Source organism: Gekko japonicus, unplaced genomic scaffold, assembly GCF_001447785.1.
Source record: "Gekko japonicus isolate JY-2015 unplaced genomic scaffold, Gekko_japonicus_V1.1 scaffold1644, whole genome shotgun sequence".
NCBI classification, from domain to species: domain Eukaryota; kingdom Metazoa; phylum Chordata; class Lepidosauria; order Squamata; family Gekkonidae; genus Gekko; species Gekko japonicus.
Window position 1 is genome coordinate 266,891 of NW_015160261.1, and position 20,551 is coordinate 287,441.

At 44.3% G+C, this 20,551-nt stretch overlaps 1 protein-coding gene across 1 annotated transcript in view; it reads right to left on the minus strand.

Moving 5' to 3' along the window:
* Positions 1 to 395: 395 nt before the first annotated feature.
* CDH2 (cadherin 2) overlaps positions 396 to 20,551 on the minus strand; it is a 106,160-nt gene continuing 86,004 nt past the window's right edge. The window contains exons 14-15 of the mRNA XM_015414779.1: positions 6,938 to 7,102; positions 396 to 997 (exon numbers count right to left, since the gene is read on the minus strand). Of these exons, the coding sequence (XP_015270265.1) occupies positions 791 to 997; positions 6,938 to 7,102 (372 nt within the window). The 3' untranslated portion in view covers positions 396 to 790. The remainder of the gene's footprint in view (positions 998 to 6,937; positions 7,103 to 20,551) is intronic.

A 20,551-nucleotide genomic window follows, 5' to 3' on the forward strand; every position in this document is an offset into this window, starting at 1 on the left:
CAAATAATACATACACATGTTTGGAAGTCTCTGCACTTCTCCATAGACTATGCCAATAAAACATTATGTACACATACTATTTTTACAGTGAAGTGGGAAAAAAAGTATTGGAAAATGATTTTCTTAAAAAAATGTGTATATGGATTAAGACCAAAATGTGTCTAACATTCTATCATAAGAAAAAAAAATCAGTTCTGCTACAAACTGGTGATATGAAAACTCCCTTTATTTGCAACCAGCTGCATAAGTTTTAGAATTTTAGTGAAAAACCCTAACATCTAAAACTAGAAGTATTGTACACTTTTTTTCATGGCCTTCTTTCCCTCCCTTCCCCCAATAACAAAATTTTCCCATGAGGTCCCCCCCTGTCCTTATTTTAATAAAAGCAATGCAGTGTAACAAAAGCATGTAGAAGCATATTGGTGATTTAACTTTCTCCCCACCCCAATGTGGTTTGTTTCATCATTTCATAAATCAGTACCATTTAAAGCCTTAAACATAAAACTAATTCCAATCTGAAAAAGGTACAAAAAGGCACATAAAATCCCAGTGCTTCTGTACTGTAAAATTCAAGTGTAACTGAGCTCAATTGTTTGCTTTCCTTTTCCAAACAGCATTGGATGACTGATATTCCCAGTGAGCCCAAATTGGTTTGCAGCCTATGCCAAAGCCTTCAGCAAGCACTTGTGCTAGTAGACTACAAAGTTAAAGCCTAGCTTCTGTATGCTTGTTGGGAATACCAGTGGAAAGATTTGTACTTGTCCAAAAGCAAAGTTGGCCACCTTGGTATTCAGTCATCGCCTCCACCGTACATGTCAGCAAGTTTCTTGAAACGTGGGCCCCAGTCGTTTAGGTAGTCATAGTCTTGCTCACCACCGCTACTTGAGGAATTGAGGGAGCTCAAAGATCCAGCGGTAGATCCGCTCCCTTCGTAGTCAAAGACTAGGAGGGAGTCATATGGAGGTGCTGTGGGATCGTTGTCTGCTGCTTTAAGTCCCTGAAACAAAAGAGAAAAGGGATAACATAACAGAGGAGAAGATCCTTGTCCTACCTTGTAAAATGAATCTGGGAGAACGCAGAAGAAAACTTTGGAATACCACTGAATGGTCTCCTTAAACTTAATCATCCATCTATGTGTGAAGCAAGTACAGCTGTACACAAAATGTGCATACAGTAAGAAACGTCTGTTAACAAAACACGAAAGCTTTTGCTCATGTGAATTCAGCTTCAAATATGCAAGGCTACATAGTAATACAACATAATAATGCAACTACAGTTTACAAATTAATCAAACAGGCCCATTTTGGACTGTTATCATACACGGCAAGCTCTGTAAATGAAGTTCTCAGCATTAATGATATTCCTAAATGAAACAATTTGTAGATCAAGCTAAAATGGAAGCCTCCAAATGAAACAATCAAAAACCACCACTCCCGTGACATCTACTACAGTAAAATTTTGAAGGGTTGATATGATTGTCTGGATTCAGCACCAGCAGCAGATACAAGAACAGGTGATGGCAAAACAGGCCTGTCTCAATAGCAGGCCTAGGACTGATTAAAGGCAGGCAGAGCTGCAGTAAATTTCTTCCCCCCTGGTAATTATTTGTAATTGTGCAAAGGGTATGTCACAGAAGCAGAAGATAATCTCCATTTGCAGTAATGGAATGGGTATTCACTTTGCATGGGAGTAAAGCAAGGACCACAGCAAATAAATGCTGTGATAGCTCTAAATCTGTAGAATGTTGGATGAGTGGCATCAACTGGTTCTAATTCATTCGTTCAAGTTCTTCAATATACAGCCATTTATAAGTAGCTACAGTCAACATCCTCTTTGTTCAGTTAAATGATAGTTTTTGTGTATCCTTCTGTCCTGAATTTTCATGACAGCAAAAGAGAAGGTCAAACAAGTGAAAATGCTAGCTGCAGTGAACAAGCTGAGAAGCAGAAAGCTTCACTGGGCCAAACCTCAAACAAGATATTTGAAAAGCCTAACCAAATCAACTGAACAGAGAAAAACCACAAAACAACAGCTTAGTACTTCCGTTTTTGAAACAAAACCACACATTTCTCTATTGAAAGGGGGGAAAAATTCCCTGAGCTACTACCTAGTGAGCATCACTGTGCATTGCAGTAGTGGCCTGAAGTACAAGCTGTCATTTCTCTCCTGTTTTCGTGGACTATCAGTATGGCTAGCTTGTGTACCTGGCTCTGGGACAGAAGTTTAACAGGCTTCAGCAAGCAAAATGTATCTTTTTCTAAGGCAGCAGAAGTGTTGTTGTGTGTCAACCATCTACATCAAGAAGGAACCAAACAATCCTCTTACGGCATTTCAAGCTGGGAGTCAGATGCTCCTGGTTCAACATCCACTGCTGGCAGTGGATGATATAAAGCTGCTGGTGCTGTTCAGTTTATAGGATAAAACTGCAATAAAAATTCAGTGTTCCAGAGGCTGCACTTAATGTGCAAACTGTCTGCTGGAGAAGAGACCCTGAAAAGTGGTTTTACAGAAGCATGACTCCACAGATAAAAGTTGCGTCAAAATCTGCATTTATAGCAAAGCAAATATTCCTGTATTTCATAGGCTAAACTGCATAACTTTGTACTCAGATTTAATATTTAGAATACTGCAAGGGACAGCTTAATTTTCTTCCCTGGAGTTTGATAGAGATTTTTATATATTAAATTTTTTTTTAAAGGGGAAATACCTAAAAATAAGCTCCTTTACTGTGTTGTAACCAAGACAACCTATAATACATAACATAAAGGTGTTTGTATTTTATAATTAAATGTAAAAATGCTTTCTGGAAAATAAATGTAACTGATGTGAGTTGACCAGTGTCAAATTATTGTTGTGTGCGGCTGATTGATACTTTCAGCCTACAGTGTAAGAAAGATATTGGTGAGGTAATCTGGGTCAAGTAAAAGCATCCAGCCAAATCTCACACAGATCAACCCCATCTGGTCTGTAAGCACGTGTCTGCACTGAACTTGCTCTCTGTCTGTAGCCAAATCTGAAATATGGGCTGGATGGTCCTGTCTTCAGTTTGTTGGGTAGTAATTTTGTGCGTTTCATTTAAAAATAACAACAAAGGTAGGTAAGCGGACGGACAAAGAAATGGGAGACAAAGCTAGGTAAGTAGAGCTGGAAGCTGGGTAAGCCAGAGAAAGATGGTGATTCCTTCCTTTGATTTCCTTAAAACCTCGCAGAAGTAGGGTTGTAAGCTCTAGGTTGGGAAATACCTGGAGATTTTTGGAGTGGAGCCTGAGGAAAGTGGGGTTTGGGGAGGGGAAGGACTTCAAAAAAAATGCCAGAGAGACCAAGGTCCAAAACAGCCATTTTCTCCAGGCGAACTGATTGATCTCTGTTGTCTGGAGATCAGTTCTAATCCTGGGAGATCTCCAGCCACTGCCTGTAGCTGGGCAACTCTACTCAGGAGTGACCTGGTGCATTTGTTTATTCGTTACATTACATTTATTAATCACCTGATCCCCACCACCGTAGGGCTCTAAGTGATGTACAACATTCTAAAACCACAAAAACATATAAAAACCATATCCAGTATTATACCTAACAAGAGGGTGGACCCGCGATACTCGCGGGGGGGAAAAAACACGAAACTAGCCTCCATGAGATCCCAAACTCGTCTAACCAACAAAACTAGGCACCGTTTAAACATTGTTTTTAATAACACGGCATACCATGTTCATACCGTGTGTGCATACCGCCAACAATCCCCCTTCCCCCGGCTCGAAGCGAGGCCCGAGCGGCTTGCCGCTCACCCTCGCTGCTCTCCCCCCCGCATTCTCCCCCCAGCTCGAAGCGAGGCCCGAGCGGCTTGCCGCTCACCCTCGCTGCTCTCTTCCCCCGAGCGGCGGCGGCGAGGGAGGTCGCAGAGCGTTCCCTGCGCATGCGCAGGGGACGCTCTGTGACTTTTGGGGGGATTTAAGTATCCCCTCGATAGTTTTTAAAAAGTTTTAAGATTTTTGTGCACACCTGGGGACCGCCCCACGTGTACACAAAACTCTCCCTCCCCTCCCGGTCCGCGGATTTAGGTATCCGCACACCAGGGGGCGACTTCAGAATTAGATATATAGATTAAAAGCAAGAGGTGAAAATTTTTGAAGTTCCCTCGCATCTGGTCTGTGAGTACTTTGCACATATGGGGGCGAGTATGCTCCACAGGAACCGGAGTCCCAGGTAGGGTGTCAGCCATGATGTCAATCATCGCTGTCCTCAACCAGACACCTGGAGGAACATCTCCGCCTTGCAGGCCCTGTGGAATTCCATAAGATCCTGCAGAGCCCTGGTGTTATTTGGCAGAGAGTTCCACCAGGTCGGGACCAGGGCCAAAAAGGCCCTGGTCCTGGTTGAGGACAGTCAGATATCTCTAGGGCCAGGAACCACCAGCAAGTTGTTCTGTGAAGAGCGTAGTGCTCTCCTGGAAGTGTAACGGAGGAAGTGGTCCCCTAGATACGTTGGTCCCAGACCGCTCAAGGTCTTGAGGGTCAGAACCAAAACCTTGAACTTGAGTCGGTGCTCCACTGGAAGCCAATGCAGCTGGCGCAGCAAGGCTGAATATGCGCAGACTGTGATGTTTCTGTTAGGACGTGCACCACCACATTTTGGATCAACTGGAGCTTCCAGGTCAGTCTCAAGGGCAGGCCAGCACAGACCGAGTTACAGTAGTCTAGCCTGGAGGTGACCATCACATGGAATACTGTGGCCAGGTCAGAGCGTGACAGGAAAGGGGCCAGCTGCCAGGTTTGGCATAGATGGAAAAATGCCAGCCTGGCTGTATGTGTGATCTGGGTCTCCGTATTAAGGGAGGTGTCCAAGATCACACCCAGGCTCTTGACAGACTGCACTGGTATCAATGGCACCCTGTCGAGAGCCAGTAAGCTGAGCCCAAGCCCTGAAGCCCCTCTCCCCAGCCACAGAACCTCCGTCTTTGTTGGATTCATTTTCAACCTGTTCTTTTTTAACCATTCCACCATGGCCTTCAAACCCATGGCCAGATTCTTTGGGGTAGCATCTGGGTGGCCGTCCAAAAGTAGATACTACTGGGTGTCATCAGCATATTGGTGACACCCAAGCTCGAAGCTCTGTGCCAGCTGGGCGAGGGGGCATATATAGATGTTAAACAACATCAGGGAAGGAAGTGCCACCTGAGAGACCCCAAACTCCAAGGGGTATCTAAAGGACACCTTCTCCCAAAGTGCCACCCTCTGTCCTCAACCATGGGGAAATGTAGTAAGCCATTGAAGGGCTACCCCACGAATTCCTACGTTGGCAAGACGGTGGGTCAGAAGATCATGATCGATCTAATAACAATAGCAGCGCTGACCCGCCTTGATCCAGCTGTTTATGGAGATCGTCTGCCAGGGTGATCAACACCGTTTCCATCCCATGGTCAGGGCAGAAGCTGGACTGGAATGGATCCAGTGCTGACATCTCATCCAGGAAACCCTGGAGCTGTTCAGCAACCACTTTCTCATGTACCCTGCCCAGGAATGACAGATTTGAAACTGGGCAGTTATTGGTAGGATCCTAAACCAAGGACATTTTCTTGTAACACAAACTCTACAGTGATGAGATGCCTCATCCCCAACAAAGTCTTTATGCTCTGTTCTAAACAGCAGTATGGGCTTCACTGGCCCTGTGAGTATAAGTAAGCTGTGCGCTTGGACTGGATCTAGAGCTGTCATAATGCCTTTCACTGTAACAACACTGTAACATGGTGATGGAATCTCTATACCTATTATAACGGATTTTGGTTTACATATCTCCATCTTATTTTTCCCCACAGAATTTACTTTCACTTTTCTTATACTGCTTATCCAACACATGTTGATTACTTAGGTATCAAATGACTGACAGTGCAACATTAATTAGAGTTACACCCTTGTAAGTCTACTAATAAAGAGTTCAATCTTACCATTTATGTTTTAATTTATATTCTTATTTCTTCTTCTGTTCAACATTAGTATAGTTGCCAAAGGAGATCAGATCAAAGCTTATCTCTTAAAATTCTATTAAATCGGGCATTATCTCTGGCCCCAACTCCTGCCAACCTAGCAGTTTGAAAGCAAGTAATTGCAAGAAGATAAATAGGTACTGCTTTGGTGGGAAGGTAATAGTGTTTCATGAGCCTTGGGGTTTAGTCGTGCCCACCACATGACCATGGAAATGTCTTCAGGAAACGCTGGCTCTTCGGCTTGGAAACGGAGATAAGCACTGCCTCCTAGAGTCAGATTCAACTAGCTTTCGAGCAAGGGAAACCTTTACCTTTATATTTTGCCCAACGTTAAAAATAACATACAAGCTAGTGAACACTGTGGAATCCAATACTACCTTTAAAGTCATGTATCTTGGGCCTGTTTTTATGTACAAAGATACTTAAAGCTCTACAGCTAATTGAGCCTTTAACATATTCATATAACATTTTGCTGCTCTTTCACTGTAACTTATTTGATGGAACCCTTTTGCTCTTTTTTTAGAGTATTGAATTTCTACTATTCTTGGGATTCAAAGGGTGACGTATGAAGAAAATCTAAATGAACTTGCTCTATTATGAATGGGAATTAATATATTCATTTAGGCTAAACTATCACTTTGTTAGCCTACTTATTATGTGGAACTCAGTGTATAATCCCTCTTGGAGATATTGTGGTTAAGAACGATAACTTATTACAGATGTAATTAATACCAATGCACAAAAGTTAATTGATGCATTTTCCTTTTTCTGTATGAATGATTTAATTACATTTTCCTGTGCTTAAAAATATTTTCAAGCCTATCAGCCCAGATACTTTGAATTGTATGAGCAACTTTTTAAAAATTATTATTCTTTGGATGTAACAACCATTCATTATATGTGCAGATGGTGTGTAATAAGCTGCTCAAACAAATCTTTTCTTCCTCCTCCTCGTTTTACCTCATTAATAAAGTCCCCAATGTCTCCAGGATGCGGTGCCGCTGATCTGACTGGATATTGAGGTTCTGCATGGATAGGCCTTTCATCGAGTCGTCTTATTCCAACAGGTTTGATGGCATCTGGTTCTATAGTATCGGGTTGCTGGAGCTGGCTCAAGTCGTAGTCCTGGAAATTAATACAAAACCAAAATGGATTGGGATTTTAACAATAGAGGGGGGGGGGATCTCCTGTCCCTCCAAAAAAAGACTCCTACTGAACAGTGAGAACTATTCTTTATCTTTACCATTTGTTCCTCCTACACAAATACAATGCCAGGCACTATCTTTTTGAGATACAAATAGGGATGAAATTCCATAGATCTGAAGAGTATCTTCAAACAACACATGCTAATTTCATAAATCTATTATATCATGAAAACCAACAAGGAAAGCAATACGAACAGTAAAAGACTTTCTTGTTTGGCCTTAATTCTAAGCATTTTTCTGACTGATGATTAAACATATTCTGCAGATGGCATACACTGGAGAGTTCTTAAAGAACTCAGATGTGAGATGGTTGATCTACTAACCAGTATATGTAACCTATCACTAAATTCAACCACTGTACCAGAAGACTGGAGAATAGCAAATATGACACCAATTTTTAAAAAGGGATCCAGAGGGGAACCAGGAAATTACAGGCTATTCAACCTAACGTCTATCCCAGGCAAATTAGTAGAAACTGTAATCAAAGATAGAATTGTTAGGCACATAGAGAGACAAAGCATGCTGAGGGGAAATCAGCATGGCTTCCGCAAAGGGAAGTCCTGCCTCACTAACCTTTTGGAGTTCTTTGAGAAAGTGAACAAGTATGTAGACAATGGGGATCCGGTAGACATTATATACCTGGACTTTCAAAAGGTTTGACAAGGTACCTCACCAAAGACCCCTGAGTAAATTTAGCAGTCATGGGATAAGAAGACAGGTTTTCTTACTGATTAAAAACTGGTTAAATGACAAGAAGCAAAGAGTAGGAATCAATGGACAGTTCTAACAATGGAGGGAAGTAAGCAGGAGGGGTCCCACAAGGATCAGTATGGGGTGGTACTATTTAATTTATTCATCAGTTATCTGGAACGATGGCTGAGTAGTGTACTGGCCAAGTTTGTAGATGACACCAAATTATTCAGGATGGTGAAAACCAAGGCTGACTGTGAAGAGCTCCAAGAGGACCTCCCCGAACTGGGTGAGTGGGCAACAATGTGGCAAATGAAGTTCCGTGTTTGTGAGTGTAAGGTGATACAGATTGGGACAAAAAATCCCAACTTCAAGTATAGGCAAATGGGGTCTGAAACTGCTGAGACTGAGAGGGAAAAAGATATTGGGATCATGCTGGAAAGCTCAATGAAAGTGTCAACCCAGTGTGCTGCAGTTGTGAAAAAGGCAAACTTTATGTTAGGGATTACTAGGAACAGGACTGAGAATAAAACAGCCAATTTTGTAATGCCCCTGTATAGATCTATGGCGTGGCCTCATTTGGAATATTTTGTACAGTTCTGGTCACTGTATCTCCAAAAGGACCCTGCAAAGCTGAAAAAAGGAATTAGTAGGCACATAGATGAACAAAAGCTATTGAGGCAGACTCAGCACGGTTTCTGTAAGGGAAGATCTTGTCTCACTAACCTGTTAATGTTCTTTGAGGGGGTGAACAAACATGTGGACAAGGGGGATCCAATAGATATTATTTACCTTGACTTCCAGAAAGCTTTTGATAAAGTTCCTCATCAAAGGCTCCTAAGTAAGCTCAAAAATCATGGGATAGAAGGACAAGTCCTTTTATGGATCAAAAACTGGCTAGTTCATAGAAAACAGAGAGTGAGTGTAGGTGGGAAATTTTCTCAGTGGAGGGTGGTAAGCAGTGGGGTACCGCAGGGATCAGTACTTGGTCCACTGCTTTTTAACTTGTTCATTAATGATTTGGAGATGGGAGTAAGCAGTGAAGTGGCTAAATTTGCGGATGATACAAAGTTGTTCAAGGTGGTGAAAACCAGTGAGGATTGTGAGGCACTCCAAGGGGATCTGTCAAGGATGGGCGAGTGGGCGTCAACATGGCAAATGGGGTTCAATGTGGCCAAGTGCAAGGTGATGCACATTGGAGCCAAAAATCCTAAATATAAATACACATTGATGGGGTCTGAACTGGCAGAGACTGAGCAAGAGAGAGATCTTGGAGTTGTAGTGGATAACTCACTGAAAATGTCGAGACAGTGTGTGACTGCAATAAAGAAGGCCAATGCTATGCTGGGGATTATTAGGAAGGGTATTGAAAACAGATCAGCCAATATAATAATGCCCCTATATAAATCAATGGTGAGACCTCATTTGGAATACTGTGTGCAGTTCTGGGCACCACACCTTAAAAAGGATATTATAGCTTTGGAAAAAGTGCAGAAAAGGGCAACTCGAATGATAAAAGGGTTGGAACACTTTCCCTATGAGGAAAGGTTAAAGCGCTTAGGGCTCTTTAGCTTGGAGAAAAGACGACTGAGGGGTGACATGATCGAGGTTTATAAGATTATGCATGGGAAAGAGCAGGTAAAGAAAGAGGTACTTTTCTCCCTTTCTCACAATACAAGAACTCGTGGGCACTCCATGAAACTGCAGAGCGGTCGGGTTAGAACGGATAAAAGGAAGTACTTCTTCACCCAAAGAGTGATTAACACATGGAATTCACTGCCACAGGAAGTGGTGGGTGCTACAAGCATGGACGGCTTCAAAAGGGAATTAGATAAGCATATGGAGCAGAGGTCCATCAGTGGCTATTAGCCACAAGGTATAGCTAGGGGCTCTGGGGCAAGTGATGCTCTGTCTTCTTGGTGCTTGGGGGGGGGGGTCAACAGTGGGAGGGCTTCTAATGTCCTGGCCCCACTGCTGGACCTCCTGATGGCACTGGTATTTCTGGCCACTGTGTGACACAGAGTGTTGGACTGGATGGGCCTTTGGCCTGATCCAACATTGGCGTCTCTTATGTTCTTATGTTCTTAGGAGGGCAACCAAGATAATTAGAGGGTTGGCGCACCTTCCCTATGAGGAAAGGAAAGAAAAGAGATGACTAAGGGGAAGCATGATAGAAGTTTATAAAATTATGTATGAGGTGGAGAGAGTTGACAAAGAGAACTTTTTATCCCTCTTCCAAAATGCTAGACCTCAAGGGCATCCAATGAAACTGATGGGCAGAAGGTTCAGGATGGACAAAAGGAAATGCTACTTTACACAGAGAGTGATTAAAATGTGGAATTCTCTGCCAGAGGATGCAGTGATGGTCACAGAAATGAACAACTTTAAAAGGGATTTAGATAAGATTCATTTAGGATAAGTCTATCAGTGGCAACTAACCATGGTGACTGAGGGGAACCGCCACATTCAGAGGCACTAATCCTCTGAATCCCAGAGCCAGGAGGCAACATCAGGGGAAGGCTTTGGCCTCAATGCCCTGTTGTTGGCCCTCCAGGGGAACTGGTTGGCCACTGTGTGAGACAGGATGCCGGACTAGATGGACCACTGGTCTGAACCAGCAGGGCTCTTATGTTCTTATTTAAGCTTGAAGCATATTTGCCATGTTTGAAGGAGTGAAACATTTTAAAGTATTTAAATGTTCCTGCATTTAAGCTAACAGTTCTGACTAGAGATGGGCATGAACTGGGAAAATGGTGATTCATGATTTGTGAGAAACCATGTACCACAGTTTGCAAACCTCCACAAACTTTTTGGTTTGCTGAAACAGTTCGTTGTTTGTTAGGTTCATGACTGAGTATCCAAAAGATGCTCCTGGGCACCCTCTGCAACGTCCGGGGTCCGCTTCTTGACCCACCTTCTCTGCCGCCATGAGCAAACTGCCCTTCCTTTTGCCCTCTGGATCAGCACCTTCCCAGGGTGCTGCAGACCCCATTCTTTCACTGATTACACATCCTGGTCCTCCTCTACCACCTCCAAGGGTTGGCCTGCTGGCACAATCCCCTCAACCAACGGCAAATTCACTGTACCCCCTTTTCCTTGTTGACAGCTTTCTTCACCTGCGTCAAACCCCACCATTCCAGGGTGCTGGGGTCTGGACTGAGTATCCAAAAGGTCTCGCTGGGCCCCCTCTCCAACATCCAGGGGTCCGCTTCCCAACCCTCCCTTTGCTGCCGCCATGAGCAAGCCGTCCCTCTAACAGATACAAGCCAGTTCAGTGATACCTTTTGTCCGTCCCCCCCGGAAGCTGCCACAACTTTTGCAAGTGAACTCAGAAGTTATTTAAATGCCTTCTGAGCTCAGTGAAGAATCATGTGGTGGTGGCACAGCCCACCATTGCCTTGGGAGCCAGCAGGTCTGGCCCATGAACCCAAACCGAACAAACCAAAACCCAGGCTGGTTCATGGGCAGTTCACGAACAACGCGATTGCCCAAATTGCAGTTCACAATCCAACAAACCAGACTGGTTCATCAAGAAATTTGGTTTGTGGCCATCCCTAGTTCTGACTGCAGGCTACCTCATGGGCCTTGAAAGTTGGGAGTGAGTCCAGCAACATTTGGTGGCTATATTTTTGCAGGAGAGAACTGCCAGAAAAGTTCTTGAGGAGTCAGTGCTGAGTGACTTTCTGGTGACACTGACTTGATGGTGACCCTGAATGCGATAATTACCAAGACAATCCTACATCATGAGTAACATCAAAACAATACCGTTTCTTAAACACCAAAGATGATTGTGTCAATTGCTTTTATTCAGGCCTGTAGCTACAGTGGGGCCCCCTCGAGGCCTGCCCCCCTGACTTACTGCCAAGGCCCCATGACTTCCCATGCAGCCCAGGCCCCCCAACTTCCTATTTTTTAATTTTTTTGGCATGCTTCCCTCTTCTCCTGCCACCACCTGCCCTCTTTCTCCCACCCCTGCAGCGCTGCCTGCTGCCTTTCTTTGCAGCCTGCTCTGATCATGGCAGGCCACCAAGCGCTCTTCAGCTGGCATTCTCTCTGCAACCCCCCCCCTCCACCTTCAGATGAGCTCCAGGGTGTGGAGCCCGGGTGCTAGCATGAAGTACTGGGTGAGCAGGCAGGGCAAGGCACTATTGCTTCCCTGCTCCATTCCCCCCACCCTGCTCCTGAGAAAGCAGAGGATGCCCCCCGATGCCCCTCCTTAGAGTCAAGGCTTGGGCCTTCCCTTTCCAGCTGGCTAACCCGCTCTCTCTCTCTCTTCCAAACATGTATCTCACTGCAGCCTGCCCTTCTTTGCTCAGGGACTTGCGGGGCCCTGACCTGCTGCTTCTCTCAGGCCAAGCCACACTTTTATTTGGGAAAGCATTCGGTCATGTGAACAGTTTTACCATTTTATCTGTTGTCTTTGTAAGTTACCCTTAAAAGCACAGGGTGGATGAACAGCTGCATTCTAACAGTTGGTAGAATTTTAACAGTGTCACATTATCTTTGTATAATCTAATAACAAATACGGCAACAGAGGAAATACTTGTATGCTTTTGCAGCAGGGCTTGTATGCTTTTGCAGCAGGGCAAATAACCAACTTTTTAAGGGCCATATTAGGAAGTTAAAACAGACCTGCAGCAAGCTGAGCCCTCTGGCCCTGTCTGCTTGGCTCAGAAGGCGGCCACAGTGATAATGACAATGGCTCTTGTGGCAGCAGTTCACTGGAAACTTCCCTGGAAAGTTAAAAAGCCAGTCTAAACCAACATTTTTGGAGAAGAAGGTGACTGAGATAGCACTGATTGTGCAGGAAGGAAATAGTTAACCCTTCCCCCGGTGGCTGCTATTTTCAAGGGCAGACTTAATGTTCATGGGGTCCTGAGCAAAAGTCAAGGATGGGGCCTTAGAATCCCTATGTGGGGCAGATGGAGCAGGGAAGCAAAGGGATATCACCACACTGCCATGCCACTCCTGCTTCTAGCAGATCTTCTACAGCAGATGGAACAGGTGGCTGGTTGTGTAGGTGTGGGAGGGTGGGGGGGTCTATGACGGTCTGACCTGTCTCTGATAGGTGTGTCCTTTGAGCAATTCCTCCTGGAATGGTGGTGATGGGCAGGAAGGACCAGGCAGGAAACAGATCATGGTGCTTCCAGGCTGGCCTGAGTTGGGGAACGATGCAGCCACTGCTCTGCAAGCTAAGGCATCCACCTGGCCCAGTGCAGAAGAGAGAGCAGAGGCAAGCCAGGCAGCCGCTGCTGCAACTCATCGTGCAGGGTAGCCTGGAGGTTGTACAGCTGTTTTAAAATAGGTAAGATGTGCTCCTGCTGTCTAGCTCCTGAAAAAAACTGGGGCACTGAATCATGAACAGCCCAACATAGAGCACATTAAAGCATTTGAACTGTGAGGTTACACAAGCAGCAATTAGGGTGGCTAGGGTGATTGAATCGAAGAAAGGAGAGAGATGTCAAACCAAATGCAGCTGGCCAGTACAGCTAACCCATTTTTCAAATAGCAAGGTTGGATCCATGAGCCCCCTCCCCACAAATTCTGTTCCTGCTCTGTAAATGCCAGCTCCACTCCATCCACAAGTGGATCTAGTCCATCCAAAGCATCAACCTTCCCAATTGGCATTAGCGCTGTCTTTTCTGGATTCAGCTTCAGCTTGAAGCTTCCTTATATGTGAAGTGTGGAGAAGTCATGTAAAGGCCCCTGTTCCACTCACTCTTATTCACCAGATCACAGTTAAAGTTAAATCACTGTCAAAGTGGAAGAACACATTTCTAATGGATTTTTTATGGAGCATTTGCACAAGAACGGAACATTTCTCACTGCAATGGATATGCAGACAGCCCATTAAAGGTCACAATAATAATTTTGTTTTAATGGTAATATCTGAATTCCTGATTAAACCTTTTCAAAACTCACTGGCTTCAAATACGGTCAGGATATAAACTCTGTGTGTGGATTAATTGGGGAAAATCAGTTTATTCACATTCAAGGTGGTCTCTTGACTGATCTTATTTAATATAAAGGTTAAGCAATAAAAAGAAAATGATGTGATAATCTTACCTATGCCATCTTGCTGCTAGCTGATAAATGAAAATGATATGCAATGTGATATATTCCAGATGAAGGCTAGTAGGATACACACAACTGAACTAATCACATTTGTTAAATTTAGAGCAATTGTACTGTTAACTGGTTCATATGTATTTTCTGTTGAACACATCTGAAGAATGAGAAAGATGAGCTGAGCTAATCCTTGCCTTCTGTCTAATATGTTTATCTAGCACTCTTCACTAGTTAAATGATTCAGCATATCCCCCACATAGCAAAATCACAGCTGCCTTTTAATAATAGAGATGATGTCGAAAGCACAGACTGCCACCCACAATATGCACACCCAGGTGTTTGTTTTTACTTCAGCTTCTCCTCTGATGAACTTCCAAATTACTTACTAAAACTCCTGTGTGTTTAAAGTAGGCTCGACAAGTCCCCCCGGGGGGGCGGGGAAACCCCCGCCCCAGAGGCCCGTTCCCCGCCACCGGCGGATTGGGCTCCGGGGGGAACTCCACCCCGACGTTCACATCGCCTGGAAGTGACGCGGGCACGCCGGGGGTGGGGCTATGGACATCCGAGGGAAAACTCTATGGTTTTCCCTCGGATGGTCACGGCCCCTCCCCCAGCGTGCCCGGGTCACTTCCGGGCGATGTGGATGCAGCGCGCGCGCTTTGCACGCACTCCAGCTGCCAGCCTCCTGCTGCGGCTGAATTAACAGCTGGCAACCCTAGTTTAAAGGACGGACTTCTGTTCAAAAAACTACTTCAGAGAAAAGTCACATGGGCAACCCATTATGGCCAGTTCAAGAAATGAACTGAATTTCTTCATGTACTGCATCCTCTCCCTGCATTAATTAATTTCTAGATTAATTTCTAAAATTAATTCAAGAAACTGGAGCATGCCATTTGTCACAGCTTCAGGTACCCTCAGTTCATCTGCACCTTTCTCCTGCCACTACACTCCAAGAAAAATCCTACTAGGTCAAACCAAGGGTGCACCTATTCAAACATTCTGTTTCTAATAGTGACCAACCATATGCGTGACCAACAATATGCACATAGGTAAAACACTGCAAAAAGGTGTTTTTTGTGATCTAATGACTGCACCAGGATTCTTTTTGTGCTTTTGGAAGTACTACTATCTAGAAGACATTTTGCATATTCCAAGGCTCCTGATAATGCATCATTCTGGGTGTCCCTAGCAGAGAGGCTTGTATTCTGAAAGGAGGTGGTGCAGTGAAGACCGAAAAATCCTGAAATTAACTGTTTGTGCAGAGAACTAAAGTATTCTCCGGGTAAAAATTCTGACATGAGGGCATCAACATTGCTGCATTCCTTTCTTTTCTTGTAAGAGAACCTCATGTGTACATCCTGTGGAAAGGGTGACAAGATGTCTGGGATCTTTTCCAATACAGCTTGCAGAGGTGAGAGACAACAAAGCCTCTGATGACATCTTTTGATGAAGTACCTTCAGGGCCGCTTTCTTCCTACTCGGACGGGAAGCGACAGGATCTGAGTCAACCCTGCTCTAGACATAGATCTGTGCTGCTCAGGCAGCCCCTACTCTGTTGCGCTACCTGAACTTCACATTCTCTCAGATGCTTCCATTCAACCTTTTAGAGTGCTTGTCAATACTTTCACCTCTGAAGCCTATTCAGCAGCCAAACATACTCTCTGCCAACCACAGCTTGCTGATATCATTGAGGATCTGCAGAAACCAAGCGGGCCTGGCTTCTCAGCTGCAGCCAGGCTTTTGAAAGCAGAGCTAAGTCTCTGCAGAGCAGAATTCTATAGTTTGGCTGCTTAAGGAATAAATGTATACTTATGCTTGTTACACAGAAAAGAAACAGTTCTTCAGTGTGAGGGAACTCCATACTAGATAGGAAAGGCAGAGTAAAGGCATCAAGCTATCTACCTAAGCTAGGATGGAGATTGTACAAAGCATGTCCAGCCATCATAGGTGGGCAGAGGAAGGGGGGGGGAGTGACCAGAATGAAGGAATCTCTGAGAGTAGCATTCTGGGTAACAAAGGGACTGCAGCAGGAGTGGACAAAGGAAAAGGTCAGACAGCACCATTTCTACCCCTGAATTAACTCTCTATTGCCCTCCCCTGAGGCTCCAAAGTCTGTGCTAGCATTAAGAAACTTCGCACAGTCCATTCCTCCCAACAGGTTTTCCCCCAGAGGCAAGCCTGAATTTTCTTCAGCAAAGGTCTCTATGTGCCTTTTTGTGTGAAATACTGGCAAATCAGGCTGCCTTCAGCATTACGGCCCTTGCCGAGGCAGACAGCAAAGATTGGGCCTGTTAGTGGATAGAACTTTCCACACTGTTGGCACTCCTTGAAAGTAGTCCATTGCTTCACATGTGTAGGCATAAATATTCAAATAAAATAGGGGCTTCTACTCAATTCAACGGCTAAAAATGAATAAAAACTAATTAAGCCCCAGAATGAAGGGAAGAAACAATGCTTTCTTGTGAGGAAAAAACTGCCAAAAAAAAAAGATGATGAAGGCAGTTAGAAGAGAGCTGAGTGTAAAGTCCCGAGCCTAGGTAAGAATAAGGAGTGTCTCAATCCTACCAGAAGTGTTTCCAAAGTGTTCATGCTCTGGACTGTGTGTGCTCAGTCTCATGTACATGGAAGCAAACAAAATCAAACAAAAGCTGTGTGTATTAATATTAGTTCTGTGTATTTATCCATCCCACATTTTTATTAATGAGAGTGTTTTTGAGGTAGCACTGTCATGTCATTAATTAGACTGTTGAAAATACTGTTAATTAGGGTACTTTATCTTAGCCAAGTAGTAGGTCAAGCTGTCTGCAATCAGCCATTAAACCACTTTTTACTGTATTCCCACTCACTTCAAACTTATTTTATATACCAAAGGAGAAGATACAACATGGTTTAACATTTGCTTTTACAATACTTAAGTGTCTCGCCATCCAAAAGTTTCTTTATATAGAATGTCACTGTAAGTAAATGCACAGAACAAAAAGGAAAACAGATGGGACATGAAAAAAAATGGTGAATTACTGGACAGGACACAGAGAAACAAAACAATATGTGGAAAGAAGGTCCAGCACATGTAAGGTTTTATCCCTTTGGCAGCTGTATCAAGAACCTTGGGGGCCCTTCTGAACAAAACTAATTGAGAGTGCCCCATTCTATTTTCCTGATCCTTTCTTATAATTTTCAGCAGTGCATATGGTAGAAGGTCCTCTTATCCTTCTACATAGAACAGGGCGATGTTTTCTAAGTAAGGAAGAAACAGTGATAACTTGTCCAGTATGAGGAACTGAATGATTCTTTATTTCACTTGTTCAGGTAGGAAAGATGGTCTTCTTGATACTCTTATTGAAAGAAACAGTGAAGCATGGAGTTGAGATCCCTATGCCCTTAATCTAATGTTCATTGGCTGCATGTACAAAAAAATGTCTGCAAATATTTTACTTCCATTCAACAATGGTCTGTCAAGCTCTAAGAATAGGAAGGGACACAATTTCTACTTCCAAAGGCAATTCTGCAGATTCCTTTCGTGGTTCAGCATTATTGAAACAGAAAACCCATCACCCCTCTGAACATATCTGAAATGATGCAACAGATCCAGGTACCTTTTTCACTCAATCAATCTCACCTCCAGTGTTTACTCTAATGCAAGACAAGGTTTTTCCAGGCATGCCAAAAGAAGAAAAAGAAGAAGAAAAAAGGAAGGGGTTGTCTTACATTTGCAGAGAAGTTATACTGGTGTCCAATTTTTTTTTTAAAACATTCAGACTTTCAACTAACGGTAATTGCTCTTTTTACTACAGCCTCCATTCTACATGGTTTTTATGCATGTAGGTTCCATGACCCTTAGTACAATTTTTTTCCGTGGTTGGGGGGTGGTGGTTTTTCCCCTTTCAACAGCAGAAAAGCTAGTTGGATCCAACCAAACAGGTTGCGAAATCTATATAAAAACAGCCAAGGCAGCCAAATCTGAGGATACTTAAATCTGGTGACTGGAGCTGTGAATGCATAAAACAGATCTTTCTACAAACCTGAAAAGGGCCCCAGGTTTCCAGAAAATAATGTGAACTCTAAAAAAATATATATTTGGGGGGTTAAAAAACCCCCCCAAATGTTAAAAAGAACATCTGTATCTTTAAGTAACAAATTCCATCAGTGGCTGTTGCTAGGCAATCACAGTATACCAGGCTGAGTTTCTGTGAATAAAAAGGTGAGGGAAGAGGGCAGGGTCCCTTCCAGTCCTATTTTGGTCTTTTAGGAACGACTCACTAGGACCTGATTTGGGTTGCCAGTTCCAGATTGGGAAATTCCTGCAGATTTTGTGGTGGAGTCTGAAGATGGCGGGGTTGGTGGAGGGGAGAGGCCTCAATCAATCAAATATAATGCCACAGAGTCCAGCCATTTTCTTCTCCTCTGCTGTCTTTTGTTGTAATTCTGGGATATCTTCAGGTCCACCTGGAGGTTGGCAACCCTAAACCTGGAAGCAACCTCTAGGTGGCTTGGTACCCCCCAACTTGCATGACTCAACTAGGCCTGGCGGCTTGCTACTGTTCAACAGCCAGTTTGAAAGATAATATGGTGTACCAGTTAGAACTTCAGAGTAGGGTTTGGGAGATCCAGGTTTCAATTGCCATCTTGCTGTGGAAGTTCATTTGGAGGGCCACAAAATTTCAGCCTACCCTACCTCACAGGATTGTTGTGCAGATAAAAAAGAGGATAGGAGAATAATGTAAGCTGTTCTGGTCTACACTGTTGAGAAAGGTGGGGGTATAAATGAAGAAAATAAATAATATAGCTGAAAATGGGAGGCAGATAAAAGGTAGGTTGGTGAATGGCTCAAAAAGAAAGAATGAGGGAGGGAAAGGGGAGGGGAGATAAGGGTTGCCAGGATGAAGGAATAGTGTGGGGAGAGGGGATACAGGGGGATACCCAACAAACCCTTGAGGGTTTCCTACCATGCAAGGAGGCCTGGTCCAGTGGCCGGTACCACACAAGTGACCCACAGTTTGCAGAGGCTGCCAGGGAGGGGAGAAGAGGGAAAGCTTAAGACAGAGAGGTTGATAAAAGTAGTTTGGCTGTTGGGTGGGAAAGAAATTGGGTTGCCAACTCCAGGTTAAGAAATTCCTAGAAATGTGGCGGGTGGAACCTGGGGAGGGACCTCAGAGTGATACAATGCCATAGACTCCACCCTCCAAAACAGCTATTTCCTCCAGGGACACTATAGTTGCCAACCTCCAGGTGGGGGCTGGAGTTCACCCAGAATTACAACTGCACTCCAGATGACAGAGTCCAGTTCTCCTGGAGAAAGTAGCTGCTTTGAAGGGTGGACACTATGGTATTATGCCCTGCTCAGCTTGCTTCCTTCCACAAACCTTGCCCTCCCAAGGCTCCACCCCCAAATCCCCCAACCTGGAGCTGACAACCCTAAGGAGACAAGGAAACAGGAAAAGGGGAGAGACTATGGGGACCTTCAGGAATGGGAAAGAGGAAATAGTGGGGGAAGAGGAAATGAGATGCCTCCTGCAAGTCCTAACGGGTTCCTGCTTGTCCTTCCTAATTGCAAGGTTTTTTTTGTTCATCTGAATATAATGAGAAAGCTCAAATAAAAGGCAACAGTTCATACTGTAGATCCACAACAAACTCACTTTGATGCCTTATGTGGATTAGGAGTGAAGAAAGAAAGGAATCTGCTGAAAGTATTTTCAGAGTTCACATTAATGTCTCAGAAAGTAAGTACATAATATTTGGTTAATATATCTGTAAAACATTTAGTTAATTCCCTAGATTTTTCAGGTATGTGATACACTGAACTTCATAGTAGTTACTTCTGAATAAATACACATAGGTTCTAGCTACAAAACAGATTCTGGAAACTGCAACATCTGATTGAAAAACCAAGAAAACAGATTCAAATCAGGGCCCTGCAGGACTTCTTGCAATTCCACAAGGCCTGTAAAATAGAGCTGTTGTACCAGGCCTTTGGTTGAGGCAGCACACGTCAAAGAAAGACAGGTTGCTTACCTGTAACTGCTGATCTTCGAGTGGTCATCTGTGCATTCAAACCTCTGGGCTATAGTGCGCCTGCGCCAACCTCGGTTGGTACTTCTTAGAAAGCGAAAGGGATTTTCCCTCCCGCTCCCGTCACGCGCCGGCCCCACTGCGCATGACTAGGGGAGGGGCATGACAATCTTGCCAGTTCCTTCTGACCGCTGCCATCAGTCTCAGAGCAAAGAACAAAAGGACTGAAAGCAGAGGGGAAGGAGGGCGGGTGGTGTGAATGCACAGATGACCACTCGAAGATCATCAGTTACAGGTAAGCAACCTGTCTATCTTCTTTGTGGTCTCTGTGCATCACACCTCTGGGAGATTAATGAGCAAAAACAAGCCTACATGATGGCGGAGCACGTGCCTCCCCTGAGCCAGGAGGATATCTGGTGCCAGACGGAAGTGCACGAAGGTGCCCTGTGACATGTGGAGTAGAGTCGGGAACAAATTCGGACGTGGCCACCATGGAGTCACAAGGATGCACCGAGGTTGTTCCTTCATGATCTTGCCCAGCACTTTGGTAAGCAGAGGGATTGGTGGGAACAGGTACATGTGCCTATGGGACCAAGGGTAA